The sequence below is a fragment of the Bombus pascuorum genome, chromosome 14 (genome assembly GCF_905332965.1).
Source record: "Bombus pascuorum chromosome 14, iyBomPasc1.1, whole genome shotgun sequence".
NCBI lineage: Eukaryota > Metazoa > Arthropoda > Insecta > Hymenoptera > Apidae > Bombus > Bombus pascuorum.
The window spans coordinates 6,734,857-6,752,747 of NC_083501.1; the positions used below are offsets into that span (position 1 = coordinate 6,734,857).

At 38.6% G+C, this 17,891-nt stretch overlaps 1 protein-coding gene across 2 annotated transcripts in view; it reads left to right on the forward strand.

Annotated features, from left to right (window-relative positions):
- LOC132913931 (disintegrin and metalloproteinase domain-containing protein 10-like) overlaps positions 1 to 17,891 on the forward strand; it is a 159,720-nt gene that overhangs the window by 102,444 nt on the left and 39,385 nt on the right. For both annotated transcript variants that reach the window (XM_060972603.1, XM_060972604.1), the window contains exon 5: positions 16,245 to 16,515. In XM_060972603.1, the coding sequence (XP_060828586.1) occupies positions 16,245 to 16,515 (271 nt within the window). The remainder of the gene's footprint in view (positions 1 to 16,244; positions 16,516 to 17,891) is intronic.

Here is a 17,891-nt window from a genome sequence, read left to right on the forward strand (position 1 = left end):
ACGGAAGAGTATCGGGGAACAATTAAGGAGAATCGTGAAGAACAGGAACGAAAAAACCGGACGGACATCGAAAAACGAAGGTGAAGCTTCATGTTCCGTAAAAAGAGGGGAAGCAACGAATAGCGTTAGCGTGTTCCGTGAACAACACGAGGAAGAGGAAGCGTCGAGAAGACGCGAGGTTCGAACGTGGTTTCGCGTGGCAGTCGAAGAGGAGGGCATTTGTGTGTCCGCTGGAAGGCGAGATCTCATTAGAGCCTGTCTAGTCTCGTTAAGAATCGTCGGCAAGTGTTTACTTTCTCAAGAGATGGTGTACGCGCGAATCGGTACGTTAGCCAACGAACGTGTTCCGCGAACGCTTTCGGTCCATTGAATTTCTGTCTTGATCTTTCGACCGCTGCTCGAACAGAGTCTACGGACCGAGTTTTCCAGTCGAGCGTGACTGAAACGAAATTGCAGTAATTTTCGATTCTAACGAAGAGATTGAGATATCAAAATAAGCGCAGAGCGTGATAAGGAGTCGGTGAAAGTTATTAGATCGGTAACCGAGTTCGTAGCAGCTTGTCAAGAAATTATTTATTGAAACCAGTGACGATTGAACGAGGTTCGCCTTATTGAGGGATAAATAGTTTATATAATCGGAGTTCATACAATAGGAACTTATCAATTTTCCTCGTTACCTATTATTTTTCGTTCACATAGTACAAGCTCGCATACGGATAAATAGATTTAATCAGTAAAATTTCACCTAATAAATTAACTAAAATCTCATTGCAATAAACGGAATCCCACCGTAAGTTGCAAACAGGAAAATACTTCATATGCAATGCTAAAACATGGACTACAAGACACTTAAAGTTAATTTAACTTCATAAAGTGTAGAAAGAATAACTGTGGTACGTATTGTGCATTCCTTTTATCTGTGCCCTTTATCTATCCACGTAATCCATTCACCCACAGAATATCGTCAAAATCAGGGTATAACAGTTAGACATAGGCCCTTGTCGAATTTCGAATTTACTTCGAAGGAAAATGAGAAGATGCAGACGTAAAATAATAGAACAACGAAATGGAGCAACGTTTCATGAAAATTCAAACGTTGAAAGGAAGCGTGGAAGAATGGCGGAGCTCAGCTTGGCGCCAGAATTTCTCATCAAAGTTCACTTGGTCCTGGCACAAAGTCCTCGTGGATCCTAAAGGGGATTTCGTTGGCTTTGATCGCAGCAGGATATCGAACCAGCCGAGAAAGTATTACCCCTCCTAATACTAATTTACTACGTATCTCGATCAGAGACACCGATGAAAGCACCGCGGAAAAATTCTCGCCTTTCTAAATTAAGAACCCTCACCTGTTCAAGAGCGTCCACTCGAGTATTTCAATTTATTCCCTCCGCCCCCCTCCCGAGATTCTCGCTGGTAATTCTTCCGTCAGAGAAGAGACAGGGTTCCATCAGGCGGGGCATTATCTTCCAGAAGTGCCCAGAGGATTATCCACAAGGATCCTTCTTATCTTCGATCTTTCTGTCGCGTTTCCAAGCTTCCTACAAGAGGAGAGCCGCCCTCGAGCTTCGTTTTCCATCTCGTAATCTCCAGCGTTTCCACTCGCGCCACGTCAGGTCACTTTCTTTGGATGCACACGGTCTTCGTGAGGTCCAACTTCCACCGGAAAATGAAGTTTCCGGTTCTTTCAGTATTCACCGAGAACTCCCAGGAAACACAGCCAGCCATTCCTAGTCACTCCACCTCAGCGTATAAGTGAAACGTATACTTTTAACGACAATGGCGTGTCGAAGATCGCTCTTTTAGATCTCCTGCCGCTTGAGTAGTTACAAATAACGCGAGAGAATGTGGAAATTCAAGCGTTCCGGACGTTTGGACGTTTGCTGTTCAGTGCCTTATGAGGCTTAGGGAGATACAGCGATAGACATTTGAGAACGCCATAAATTATAGTAACTAGGCATTGAATCGTGAGTTAAGAAAATCGACTGATTTGCATCTGCAACACAGAGAATAGGTTCCTATTTCTTGTAGAATCGACAATGAAAGCAAAGCGAAGAATAGAAACGTGACCAACATAATCGTAACAGTTATGTCTCGTTACAATTCCAACGAAATTTTTAAATATCGTAAGTAACACATGCGATACGAACATAAATGTTTCCTCTGATAGACGTTCAAATATTTCCATGAACGTATGAATGTATGTTCACCACTGCATATACGCTTTATTAGAGTCCAGTCTTTTAAGTTAACCATGCATGAACAAACCATAATCTTAAATCTTACGATAGTTTGTTCAAATTACGTATGAAAATGATTAACTTTTTTTTCTTTCTCCGTATAACTACCATGGAGAACACGGCGACAGAGCATCATGTGCGTGTCGCTGGAGGCGGAAGTATCGAAACGAAAGCAATTTCCGAAGTCTCGGTAAGTGTCCTCATCAGATTACGAGGGTGAGAGGGGTTGTTTTAACGTAATATCGTCGCCGTTCTCGTGGGAGGGTCGTAGCGCTTGCGATACGAGGTCGAGAATCAGGCGTGGAAAAATCCGTGTAGCATCCCCCGGAAGCCGACTCCAACCCTCGGATTAAAGTAGTTTACATCGCGGGCGATGTAATACATACGAAAACCGAGTCGTCGAGGACTGAAAAGTTCGTAGTATCACGTAAAAGGGGTGGGCCGCTTTTCCGCGGATCACGTTCGCGACTTACTGCCTCCCGAGCCAAGTATTATGGGAAGTGCATAGTCATCCATAGACGTAATCGGTCGACAGTTTTTCCTCTGGGATACACGCTGATCTAGTTTTTCAAGGTTTCTTCGATAGATCAAACGAATTCTATGAACGTCGATATGAAAGTGTTTACCTTTCACGGGGCTGAATTCTGGTTCGCCAGAGATTTTCGGGATTTGAACTTTAATATCATCGGTTAGAACGATGTGTGATAAAAGGGGGGAAAAACCAGGCCCTGCATATGATGTGGACAGTTTTTTAATATATCTTTTTTCTTTTTATTCTTTTCCCTCTTTTTGTGTAAAACATGCATGATGAATACAAAGGGATAGGGTTTGGATCTCCAATTTTACATGAAACTGATAGAGCGGACAAGGGAAAGATAATAACAGCGAGAACAAATTTAATATCACGTTTCTCTTCCCTGTTTTTTATTTCACGAAATAGATAGAAAATCAAGATAAGCCCGAATATTTATATTAACTTCGAAATTCATGGCTATGTGCGTCAATGGAAGAAAGAATATTAAATATACGAGTTCTTTATGGTCTAACGTTTCAAATGAAATAATAAATATAAATTTTATAATATAATTATAATACATTTTCATAGGTGACCTAATACTTATAAACGAGATTGTATATCAATAGGAACTGCACATAGCGGAAAACTTTCTATTATATTTTTCTGCTCCTCTTTACCAGTGAACAATTGGAATAGAAAATTCCTTGTACATCCGGTGATGAAGTTTAAACTCGCTAACATAGTTAACGCGTTAGTAGCGAGGAGAACGAAGCCTCGGCACGAATGGGGTAAGCATTATCGATCAGTCAGATTGAACTAACAGAGAATAGTCAGTTCTAACGGGAAAGTATCGATTGATGGTTCGACATGGTTTTATACCTGGTCGATCGTTCGACTGTACGCACGTGCTATCTACTGAACGCATTCAAATGAAGTTTACTTTTCAAATGGATTCCCCTCGCCCCCGTGGCACGCGTATAAAGTACATTTCCCACGAATGTATCTTGCAAGGCGAAGTATTCTTGCTACGAGATGGAATTTCAAGTATGCGGTGCGCGAGAATAAAAGCCTCGCTCCATTTATGACTTTGCTTCCCGATCGATTGACCGATTGTACAGATCCTGATATCAAGAAAGTCTCGCACGGAACGCGCACCGAATGGTGACATTTTCGAATGGAACGTATACCAATGCGGCCTTGTCAGTCACATTGAGCTTAAAAATGAAAAATCTCGAGAACCTGTTATCCAACCATTCTACTTAAGATGAAACTTTGTAGAATAAATTTGTTGTTGTAGGAACTTAGTGAAAATAGCAGATTTTCTACTTTGTCGCTGAATTTTGTACAATTTCGTGAAATTTGTTGGAAATGTTCGGAACAGTCGTTTCTGCCACCATGAGTTTTGAAAAGAGTAGGCAAACACTTTACAGTAGCATAAATTAGCTCTTTTTGATACTCCAACACGCAGAAAAATATTTATTTTTTATAGAATCGATCCAGATGAATATCTAATGATGTTACTCGAATCTCGAAGAATTTTTGAGTATTATATAACTTGAGGTATTCTATTTAAGCCCTCTGTTTTTAATTGCATTCTCGAAAACGTAAATTTCCATAAAAATCCGTAGTCCAATCATAGCGCTGTAAAATTCTCACGAAACGGTAGAGTTTCTTGAATAAAAGTGGAATTGGTCAATGACTCGTCGGACTCGCGACATCAAACACAGTGGTTTGGCATCTCGGCGAATATAACCTACGCTATAATCAAAAAGTCACGCAATCGTTATTGAACTATTTATTAGAAGCGCTAGTATGTTGCGTGACTTTTCGATCGTAGTTCCGTAGACACACACACACACACACACACACACACGTACGCCGCATTCTCAGAAGCACACGTCGTTTTAGTTGAAAGTTGAACGGCGTGTTTGGATTAGACTAGTCAGCCTGTGGCGATAATGCCAACATTCCGATGAGTAAAGTTTCTAGAGGGATCACAGTTGAGCGTGCCGAGACTTCGGCGACGTTACAATGAAAATCAGTCGACGACTAGACCAAAAACAAACGAGTCGATAAAACAAGAGCTCGCACGAAATGAAGGATCCTCTTGGGGATGCCCTGTTGAAGCAGAGTCAGGATCACAGCCAGAAACACAGACTAGTGACAACGTCGTTATTTCTCCACCGAGATTTCCTCGGGGACCTCGTTAGGATCCGTTTTCCATGCAGTTCGATCGTCTTTTAAGTGGTTTCTCCGCGGAAAATTATAGTTATATCAGCCACTTATCATTCGACAACTCTGTTTTTCTGATTTCGTTCAATCATGGTGTACCATCGTATTGATTTAAATTAGCGAATAACGTTCGCTATTCCATTGCAAATTGAAGTCGAGAGCTTTTTCGAATCTTTTTTCCGACTAGAAATGAAAATTGTACCGTGTGAATTTCAGTATTGGAAATATCACGGTTGAAATCATGGCAATATGGTTCAATACAATGTAGTTTCGTCGATACTTGCACGATGCACGATTCCATTTATTAGCGTGAATGATTAAATTTTGTTGACACGCCACGAGAAACATAAATTTCCATAAAAATTCGCTTCTACTCATGAAATGACAGCGAACTAATGACAAGGTGCATCGTGGTAACGCTAATGAAATAGCTATCTTCGCGTTTCGATTCACCATCTTGCCGGCAGACTGACCACTAATTTGCTGCATAACAAGGCCGTGACTGGCCCAATTAGCGAGCTGATTGATAGAATCCGAAACTCGAGCAATTAAGCCGTCTACGGAATTTCATGATTTGACACCGCCTCCCGTTTATCGTGTCCCTAAATCGATTTCATTCCAACCACGGCCTCTAAGAAAATTGATACCTCCGTTAAACCATCCCTTCCCTTGCCGAGGTGCGGGCTTTTCTATCACGCGATATATTTTCTCTTTACATCGAGGTTCTAATGAGCTGGCGACTCGTTCGAACGTTGCACGAGATACAACAGACTCTCGTGGTCTTATTTCCAGCATTTCAAACGAGAATTGCATTCCCTTCGAGTCACGCTAAAGATAAAAAGATGTAAAAAATGTTGGTCGAAGAAGACCAGTTAGAAAGAAAAGATACTTTACAATTTTCTTAGTTCGGATTATAATGTAATTTTCCCTTGGGCCATATGTCCAATATTCTCTGTTTTTAGTTTTATTACAAATTATAATTTCTTTTCATCATATCTCATTACTTTATTGAATATTAATAAGGTTTGCCTCAGCCTAAGAAAAATGCGTCAGATGATATTATATATGTATATAAAAAAAGAAAACAACATGTCAGAATTACAATATCAGTATTGGAGCGGTGCACGATATGTTCACATAATGCATAAAGATACCTACTGGCGTCGCTAGACTTCCAATGCATGTAAAAACTCTGCATACAAAATATCAGAGAAATGTTACTAAACACAGCGTAGATCTGTTATGTCGATCTGATACATACAGTGATAAAACCGTATAAAATATTTAGAAAAACGACTTGTCATCTGTTACATCTGTTTTATTCTACATGATCCTCGATCACTCATCGTTTAAGTTTATCGTTTACTACACAATAATATTTGACGAACATACGATGAAACTTAAATGATTCCAATTAATCGAACCAGTGGAAAATGACGAAGACGAGGAGATCTGTGACAAATATTCAAGCCCGTTATCGACCAATTATGACAGGCGAGTATCGAAAGCAGGAAAACTATTGTTTAAGAGTGACTCCTCTATCTCGTGACACAGCACAAGTGATACCGATGATGGGCGCATCAATCACTGGCGTTGATTGCGAGGTTTTACCACTTACACTGGCGTCAAATAACAGGCGTGCCTGGCATCAGCATTAATTTTCGTAACCACTGATCCCGATAGAATACAACGTGAGTCGAACGGGGTTGACTGACCATGCATACCACAAAACCCATCCTGATGCGCTGACGGAAAATAAATATGGCATTGATGGAAGAAATTCAGTGGACATGTGAACACCAAGAGCTACATCTCTGCCAAATGAATGTACGTATTATATTACACGCTCTATGCAGATTGTTCGATTTTAATATATATAAGTTACGTAATAAATCCGTTTTCCTTTCATATTTTGAGTAATATCATATTAGCTGCAATGAACAACATATTGGATTCGGCGAAAAGTTTGTAGTAAAATTTTAAATTTAAATTTAAAGGAAAGTTTGAAGGTAATAAAGTATAATTTGCCAAACTAATAGGGGTATAAATAATAAAATTTGATCAAAGGAGTTGCGCATTTTAATGGGAAATTATTAACTATCCAATTTGTAACTTGAAATTTCCCGCAATGTTTTAAAAACGTTCATTAGAATAACGGCATGAAGTAGAATTGAAAGTTTTCCAAGCGTTTGCAGAGGAGAGAATGGGGAGTCTTAGAAAAAGTTTGCTACACCGTTAAAACGTTACGCGCAGTTCGATGAAAGAAAGATTTAATTCTTCTGGAAGCTGACTTCCATTGGAAAATAAAGGGAACATCCAAATGGAGCCAACTTTCTAAAAGCTTTTCGAAAAAGAAAACTCCGTTTTCTCAAACTCCCCGGCCACTGCTACAATAGTAAGTAGCGTTTAAAATTATTTTCCGATAGCAAACACCAGATCCTTTTCTTTGATCCTTTCTAATAAAACTCGAGAGAGTTGAATGTAAAAACTTCTAACTTGTTTGATTCGAAAACGAATAATTCGTAAAATTCGTAAAACGTAACATTAATGAGACGATGATAAAAAGAGTAGTATTCCGATCAATTTTTCGGATCGTGCTTGGCAAATGAATCATTTGGAATATTCGACGCACGTATTAGGCGAAAGAGGAAAAGCGAGAGGTGGGAAAATGAAAAAGAGGAAGAGACGGAGATAGCGTTTAGAGTGAAGTTCGAAGCGACACAAATTAGCCTCCCGCCGGCGCGGTATTATTATCGGATAATTAGCAACATTCGGCGGAGATTTATCGAATCGGGTTAAATAGAGACGTGTGCTGAGAATTAATGATGCCGATTTTCAAAATGAACGCCCGATCAGTAAGCACTTCGTTATCTAACCAACCACGTGACGTGTATTCGTGATTCATTCGATTCTCCTTTATTGATCTTTCGCTCAAATTTACGAGAGATGTTACACACTTTTCAAATAAGTAGTTCCAAAGAGTTAAGAGGGAATCGATTATGGTTTCGCAATCGTAAATACAATACTAATTTCAAGATTATTTTATTGTTAACAATTTGCTTACATCGTTTTGATAATTAATTACAGCTAACGATGCTGCAAATGGGTTTGCGTTTAGAATTGTAAGCTTTTTGTCGAAAAGTGTTAGGTGCTTTAAAAATGTGTGGAAGGTTAAGAGTGGAGATGGTCAAATTTAGGATCATATTTATTAATTCTATAAGAATCATAAGGCAGGGATAATATGGATAAGGGAAAGGATAGAAGAATTGGAAAACGTAAATCTTACGAGATATCGCAACTAGATTGAACGTGCGAGAGAATTTAATTCTGAAGCATCGTCTCGTCAGCAACAGAGAATGGAATTTGCACATTTGCGTTTCCGCGAATGGGCTACGCCGGAGTAGAATAGGAGGATGCACGCGCAAAAGAGGAGTCTTTCGACGGATTCTGAAATCTCGATTCACGGAAGAGTAGCTTTCACGCGGATAAACAGAAGAGCTTGCGTACGTAAAGAAAAGGAGATGCGCTCCGACTGCGCAAGAAAGATTGATAAAGACGTGAAACGAAAAGGGCTGGAAACGAGTAAGAAGAGAGGTGAGGTATAAAAGGGGGAGACAGAGAGAACCATGGGGGTGCAAGCGAAAAGAAATAGGAAAGAGGGAGAGTAGTAGAAAGGGTGAAAGGAAATGGTGAAAAGGCTGAGCTGAAACGTAGCCAGTGTTGGGGCCCGCTCTGTCACTTTGCAAGCCAGATCCACTTTTCGAGCTGGATATATAGACTTTGAGAGGGTGGATACGGTCTGCATTAAGTTTTGAATAATTGGGAGACGTCGCCGGGTCGAGGACTCTAATGCACCACTAACGAAATTGAGCTTATATACGTTCCTGCTCGGTGAAATTGTATTTAAAGTTCGTACGTTGTTTGAGGTCTACTTGAGGCTTCTGATATTTCTCCGAATAATTTCATTAATTGCTTTATAAATTGAAACGGAACATGGCTTAAAATTCGCCAACCCAATTGAGTATTTTCGGAACGATCCAACCACGCCCAGATCAAAATAGTTTTATAATGCGTACCAAATAATATTCACCGACAGAGTCTATGCTCTATACTCGTAAAATACGACGATTCGAATCACAGAAAAAGAAATCAGGAAACGATGGTCAAGAGAGGAAATAGAAGAATAAACGTTCCCAAATTAAATGCAAACTGGTCAGGTCAAAGCCTCCATGGCTGAGCGTGGAAACCTGTCGGAGACAGAGAGAAGGCTGATCTTTCCGGGCCGAAAGGCACACACACGTACGGTGGTGGAATTTCCTCGAAATTTTCCCAGTCGTCGGGCACATAAATTCCAAAAGGGATCGACGTCGATGCAAGGAGAACATATCGGAGCGGCGGTGTCACGGCTGCCGTCGAATCCCTTCGTCTGCGATCCCGAAAATGGATAAACCGAAGAGGGGGATTCGATCGAGAGCGAGTGATTTACCACGAAGGACTTCTACGGGAAGCCTTTCAGAAACGTACAGAGACGTCTGCGTTCTCCATCTTACGTATCCAGCATTTTACATCAGATCGGCTGAGAAAAGCGAATGGAAGGGGGAGGACGTTGGAGCGAAAGCCGGCACACGCGCGGCGATGTGAAGAGGGAACCAGCTGAATTTTATTTTCCTCCTGGGATAATCCTTTAGCAGCAAGAAAATAGTGTACCTCTCGGGACTGCGAGTTTCCAGATCTCAAGAATAAAAAATTCAGTATCAAAAATTATTCGACTTTTTCCATTCTATTTCTATCCTAACGAGACTTTCGTTTCGTGTAATAAGGTAGAATTATTTGAATCACTCGTGCTACAACATTTTAAAGTTCAATTTTGAATTATTCCAGAAATAGAGTAACATACATATGCTACTGAATTAGGATAACTATAACTGAAAATATTAATATTGAACAGGCTTCTTCTCTTTTCATGAATAGGATATTCTATCAGAATAAAAAATTTCAAGCTGCCAGTCAAGTACACGATACATTTCACTGTTTATTACGTCACTAACAGCTAGTTAAACAATCTGTTTCGAAATATATTGTAGATTGCCTCAGAATTTATTCCATCTATTGATCTCTCTTTGCCAAAATTTCTGTTAACTAAACGTTAGAGCTGATCTCTCTGCTTTTACACGACTAACAATGGTTTCGTAAACCTTTGACTTCTTTCACTTGCTTCCAGAAGTATTATTTTCCATGAACAAACTCGGGACTCCATGGCATCGTTGCACGAATCGTTCATTACCATGATCGCTTTTGTTAGCACACACGTTGTCAAAGGCAGAATCAGTATCTCGGTGTTAACTATTGCCCAAACATTCGCGCGATTTCAAGCAATTTACATGAGTTGGCCGACTCATAAATCGCTCATGGAGGACGGTTTGTCTGTCTCCTTGTACACTTGCAGAATCACGCCTGGCGGGGCAAAGTGTATTCCGTATGGCAAGAGAAATGATTGGAGGCTGCGTCGTTTGCATGTCGCGAGCGAGAACAGGCTGCCACCCGTTATCGACTTTCTATCAACACGTTGGTCACTCGAACCCGTCGAAATACGATTGGCTTTTCGAACGGCGACCGCGTTCCCCTGACGACAGATCGTTGTAATTAAATTCCATCATGGGGAGAGAGAGCCGGCTCAATTTTGCATTTAAAACACCGGCAGCATACGCGCGTTTACATGTAACCGGCCAAGCCCACCGACAACCGGCTCTTAAAGGGACAAATTGCCGCCGATACGCCTGATAAACTGTCGGATCAGACGGAATTTTCATCGACAATTTCGCTTTCTCTCGCGAATCTCTCCAAAGGGACTCGGAATCTTACACAACGACGTATATTTAAATATTACTAGGCAAGAACTTATAATTACTACATATTAACTAGAAAGTAAGATTTTTAAAAGAAGTCGGATCAGAATTGTGTTACCTCAGAAACTATTTTTGACAAAAATCTGTAAAGAATAATTAAATTATTGATGTAAAGTTGTCGCAGCAACAACAACAGCCAACATCATCCAAAATACTGTTTATTTATTTGATAATTATTCTGTATTAATCGATTAATTATCAAATTCTATTTCGTTGAAACGCCTCAACGGCTATCAAATGACAATACATGAACAGATATTAGATCAGGTCACATAACGCGTTTTGTAATTTGCAATCTTCGAAATTTCGCCTCAACTACTTATTATGTCCCATCATCATCCATTAACAAACATTTCAGTACCCAGAATCGTTTAAATAGTTTCGATCTTTACATCGTAGCCATAAAAACAAAATTTCTGTGTGTGAATCTAACTCAATGACCAGAAACTGTAAAACGACACCTAATTGATTTTCCATTGGACACTAGCAAACGTGAAGAAAAAAATTAACGACTTTTACTTCTCTCTCGTGGTCGATCGAAGGAAAGAAAGTATCGCTCATTTGTTAATCAAACAAGGTCCGTGATCCGCGCGATCGTCGCCTGAAAGGATTCGCTCGCCGAGGGTGACCGCGGATTTTCTATTTCGTCGCGTCAAAGAAAACGAGTCGACATCGGAGAAGAACCGAGCGAGTACGTCTGCGAATTAGCTAGCAGCTCGGGCACTTTGTGCAGAGTTACTTTCCCATTCCCTTTGCTCCCTTCTGCCTTTTGCACGGTCGCTGCCCCTCAATGCGACTGCACCCGTCGACGGAGTACATACCGCGGCACGTTCCTCCATTATTCATGACATTATTTTCCACTTCGATAACTAACGCGATCGACTTTCCGGGAATCCTGCAGCTCGCAAATCCGTCCGCGGTCCGGCTTGTTTGAAAAATTTATATTGATTCGATGTACTACCGTGCTATTTACACGTTTTTCAAATACGAAGGATCAACGCTCTTTACAAAGTCGTTTCTTTGAACATCGGTCTCCGGAGAGAATGTCTATATCGTTGCAATTACGTGGAATCCATTAATCCTTTGACCGTTATTGACATAGAATTTCGGTATAAACATGACAATGGTTCGTGCAGTTCTACGAAAAGGTTCGTTTATGTTTGTCCTGCAATTGATTAAGGGTAGATTCTTACGATCTCCTCCCGCGTCAATCTTATGAACTTAACGTTAGATACCAATACGTAACATTGATATTACACATTGATTTTGCGTTAGAACCTTTCTTTGATCCTACCAATATGTACCAAATTTTCATTTACAAATATCCTACGGGTCTATGTGCTTTTGTACATTTGGATGTTTCCAGCGGAAACCGGCCTCCAGGAGAGAATTTCTATATCGGTTTAATTATTCGGAATCGATTAGTCCTTTTAACATTGATAAATATGATTCTTATGATCGTTCCTCTCGTATTATTATAATTCAAAATTCACTGTCTCTGGTTCTATGAAACGATCCTTGTTATATGTTATATGTACTCAAATTATCTATCAACTATTGGTTGAGATCCTCTGAATTAAGTGACACTATTAAATCACGTAACACAGTATAGCAAGAGTAAGGAATATCGAAGATAATACCAGAAATTTCAGATATATCGTAGAATGCACGCTAGGTTTTATAATTCGCTGCGATTGGATCCGATGATGAAACTGATCACGTGGAATCCGTACAGCCTCGTGGACCTGGAACAAATGTGCGATACGTTCGAACAAAAGGTTTCCAAAGTCGCTTCGAAATGGCAATAGTATTGAAACGGAGTGGACAATAGAGGTAACTTACAATATATGGCGGCTTAGGAAGCCTCGAGCGAAAACATGAATAGGAGCGAACCGTGGAAATTCATAGAGAACGCACATCACGTTGTAACGTAACCAACGGACACGAATATCGCGGACAGAACATGGGAAACTGTCTTTTCCCGCGAAAGCCGTTGTCACTATTTTCGGAATCTGATTAAAATCCAAAAATAGAAATTATCAACGAGGAATATTTACAAATTGTTAGATATTTAATAACTCTGACCCTTTGGACGCGACAGAGTATGAAGTAAAATCAAATCATTCCATCGCTTCAGCTTTTTCTGCACGGGATTAATTAACTTTTACGCTTATGCGGCGCGGCATGCGGAATAAAATATCACGAGCTGATATTCTGCTACATGAACTAGCGATGGAGTAAAGTATAGTGCGAGTAGGTTCGAATCTAATTGAAAGTTTCGAACTTCTAACACTTTTAAGTAGGGTCGAACTTAGACAGAGTAAGTTTAAATTGCATATAAGTACTATGAGATGCTTTCAATTATAGTCGTACTTCGACTAAATACATTTGCTTAATAGTAATTTTATTAGCCTTAATATTTGAAAAATACTATCGAAAGATATCATTTCGTTAACACAACTCAGTTTTAACGCGTTTCGTTCCTTTCTGATGAATCGACTGCGATTTTTCTGCATTTATGCGAAATTTGAAGATAGCGATGATATATTTATCTTCGAAAATATAGTTTCCGACGGATATTCCCATGACGCAAAGCATTTTAGAAGAAAGGTACTCAATAGAATTTTCAGCCCAAAACAATAAAACATCAGCTGCATGGTATTTTGACAGAAATTTGGCAGATCAGTATTTGATGACGTTATCTTTCATATACGGTTGTATAATCCAGACATTGTAGGTCCTGACAATATATATGTATGTATTTTACTTGAAGTAAATGAAAGTGTAAAATAGAACAAGAGAGGATACGTGTACCCTTATATTTTAACATTGTTTTAGTATATCATTCAATTATAGTTTTGTTTTCACTATTCCAGAAATATCATTTTAAAAATTGTACGCTATCCAATAGTACACAACTCCAAATATTGAAGAGCAACGTTATCTTTCGAGCAACAGTTCTTTCCTTTAGCTTTGCATTTTTCTTGCATTCTGTATGTACACGATTCTCGACAGAATAGAAGAGAACCACACGCGAAGGGATCTTACGGTGCGCACCCTTGTATGCAAAAACAACAGGGCATTGAACGTTGCATTTTCAAATAGAAATTCTCAAAAGTAAACCATGGTTATCGTTCTATGAAACGATCGTACCAAAATGACAAATACCTGTATAGATTGTATTTATCTATATACATGTTTAATATATAGATTATATTATAATTTTGGGCTTCTCCGATTACACATTGTTGTATAAACAAGAATTACAATAACCTCCTCTATTAAACGTATTACACAATATAACTGCGCGAATAATATCGCAAACAATGTCACCACGAGAATCGAAATTTATGTTGTAAAGTGATAATAGTTAATTAACTCAAAGTCAATCAGCGAAGGGTAATCGACGCTCGAGTTGATCCATTTCGAAAGAATGACAAACTCGTTGATGAAATGGACATCAGAGGATACAATTCAATTCCATTTCGCTCGAATTAATCAATTGTTCGTAATTTGGAAGATGTTCGGTGTTGATGTATTAAAAATTCAATTATCTGCTCCAATAGGTACGTACAGGGGAAAAATACTACGAATTGTGTCCAGTGAAAAATTCGGACAGAATATTTTGATCGACATCCAGGCCTCTAGCTCTTCTCATCCACGACAATCTATTTTTGACACGTTTGAACTTTGCAGCACGGATTTAAATAGATAATAGAGATAGAACATAAATGGATCTGGGCGAGCGTCTACGTTAAACGAGGACACAAAATATAGGAAAATATTGTAACAGCGAATTTAATAAAATTATTTAAAAAAGAATGGAGGAGAGTAAAATAAGAATAGCTATTCATATTCAGGATTAAACGTAAGATTTCAAAATCAAATTCTACCGAGGACGAGATTAAAGTGTAGCGTTATAAAAATGCTATATACGTTATTTCATAATCCGTAGAAAAATGTTACGGAATATTCCGTGAAAAATTATTTTCATTTTAAACGAGTATTGCGCACACATTGTGTCACGTGTATGTATGTAAAATCGTTCGATAACCACCCTAAATGTTAAGTAAATATCAAATAATGAATAATACAATACATCGCCGTGAGCGTTTAATCTCGATATTAAACTGCAATTAAGTATTGAACAAGCCATATTACGATGTATGGAAACCAATGTGGCGTCCCGTATTTATACATTTACAGTAGCAACGAGTGGATCTCTATTATGAATTCTTCGACTAATTTGAATTTTTTATACTGATTTATCTCTAAATCTTACGATTTACTTAATTATTATGTATACTCTTTAAACTAAACTATCTGTCTTTACAACATTCCGAGTAATATTGAGATTACCGAGATGCCAAATATAACTTTGAATTTTACGAATTAATTGGAATATATGTAATTCTTTGTCGTTAATAAGATTACAGTTTCTCATAATAATTACTTTCTAAATCATTTTACTACATTGACATACGGTTAGTATATTACCCAAGGATTTTTCTTATCGAATTATTTTATTCAACAGTAAGATAAGAAGGAACCTTCGAAAAAGGAGTATAAAAAGAAAACGATCAAATCACACATACGAAACCCGTCGATGCATCATCGATTTGATATGCTATGATGATGCAACGGATCAAACGTATATAAATTCGCACTTGCAGGAGCCATGTCCGAGCGAGCAAACGTGATATAAACGCGGATTCTACCGTACGCGGTTCTTGCACGCGTAAATCTCACGATTTACGAGCACAGTAGCAACGTTCAGGAAAAAGATGGTCAAAGTGACTCAGGAAGCATACTGACGTGCATTCACGCTAGACATTGACGCTGATCGAATTCTTACAGTTCTTTCTGAATTTCACAATCGGAAAATTAGATCTTTGTCTCTCTTTCTGACATCAACGACTCTAAAGAAGATTTCAAATATTGCATAAAAAGACTTTGATAAAAAGCACTGAAAGGGAACGATGTCTCTTTTCAGTCAATTTACATATCGAATTTTATTTTTCCAACATTGTGGTTATGAAAGAGAATTCTAAAGATATGTTCGGTAATTTCTTCGTCGTTTCATTTCTTCTCCTACTTGAAACCTAGAGTTTTAGGAATTTAACAGAAACTAGAATATTAATAGTAACGTGATAAACTATTATATAATATTTTTCTTTAAATCAAAGAAAATCTTTTTCGTATCTTTTATTTGTCTTCCTGGCTTCTGAAACGTGTCTGTTATTCCGATAACACATATAATATATGAAACCATATATAAATCCTTCATACTATTGCATTCACGCAACTGTGACTAAACAACATAAACTATCAATTCTTTATTTTTTATTTCAGACGATGAGAACTCGTCGGTACATGGGGTCGTAACAGAAGAGGGACTGTTCGATGGAACTATCTTTACAGCATCCGACGAAATCTATATCGAACCAACCAGCAGATACGCTCCCCTTGTATGCCACCGGCAAGATGGCGAAGATAAAGACACAACAGACGCCGTGCATCACCATACGATCGCGTATCGTTCTGTGGACGTGAACGTCCCACATGGTAGTGGGTATCCGTGTGCCAGTGAGCTTTTGCGAGAGAACACGTTAAATGAATTAAGGTAAATACATTTTAAACTCCTGTGTTTGCCATTAAGCTAATTGTTTCGACGTAATAGTACAACAACATGAAAAATACAATTTCCCGTATGAAGATTCTGAAGACAATTTAATTAAATAAAAGATAAATTATACTTCGTTATTCATCGCCCGCTGTCATCTTTGTTCCTTTGAATAATATAAGAAAAAATTCAATTGGCCGTTCACAGTTGAATTTCCAACCCAGTCTCGCATTTGAGACAGCTTAGCATGCAATTTGGATGTATAATGTCTTCCCGTATGATCTAACACGTTCAATATTCCAGGTACAAACTTAATATCGACCGGCTTAGTATCTACTGGCCGGTTTAATAGAATTTCAGATGGCAGCGTAATGGCGGTTAACTGTACGAGAGATCAAGCATTCCAGTTTTACATTAGAGATCGCGATAACTAACGTTTCAAAGCATCGGTGCCATGAATCGAAGTTAACAAAATTAGTAGGGAAGCTGCGCGACACAAAGGCTCTGCAAGGGAAACCGATCATTTCCTGAGACACGCGCGTCAAAGTGCACTCACGATTACAAAGAGAACGCATTTTAACAGAGAATTAGAGAGGGAAGCAGCTCTAGCATTGATTAATTATAATGTTCTCTGACATGAAACTCAGAAAGAGTTGCTGTAGAGGAGGAAACAGATTTTAAGTTATCTTAATAATTGAATAAATTATATTACATGGAAAGTTTAGTTCCAGTTACGTGATATTAGCTACGTTCTAACTGACTATTGTAGTGGCTCTTAAATTACATAAATCTTCACTGTAAATTTTCTTAATTTCGAAAGTTTTGATCCTTCGATCAAATCACTTCGATAATTACATTTTATTAAAGTGAATTTTTTTTATTTTTTTTCAAATTATTATTAATTAATGCGATCTGAATTAATAACATCTTTTTTATTTACTCATATAACTATTTTCTCTGCGCATATAAAATAAATCAAAGTTTTATAATTATCCAACTACGTGATTAGAAAATACATATATATTTAACACAGATTGGATTCTTACCTCGTTTCATTCCAAAGCTTATCAGTAGAATGAGTTTTGCAGGAGTAATGGCGAATCTCATCGGATATTCCGGTCAGATGGCATAGAAAGAATTCGAGGCAATCTTTCTATCTACGCGCAACAACCTATCGTTTCTGCTATATGTCGAGGTAGTTGGAACAGCGTGGCGCAGTCTCTAAACACTTTAAGCGCTCGTTTCGTCTATAGCTTCACTGGTGAATTTTCGAAATCACGTCACGCGCACGCAAGGAATTAAACGAATACAGTGAAAAAAAAACACATAAAACGCGGCAACTGCGTTGGTATATAAAAGACTCGTAAAAATGGAAC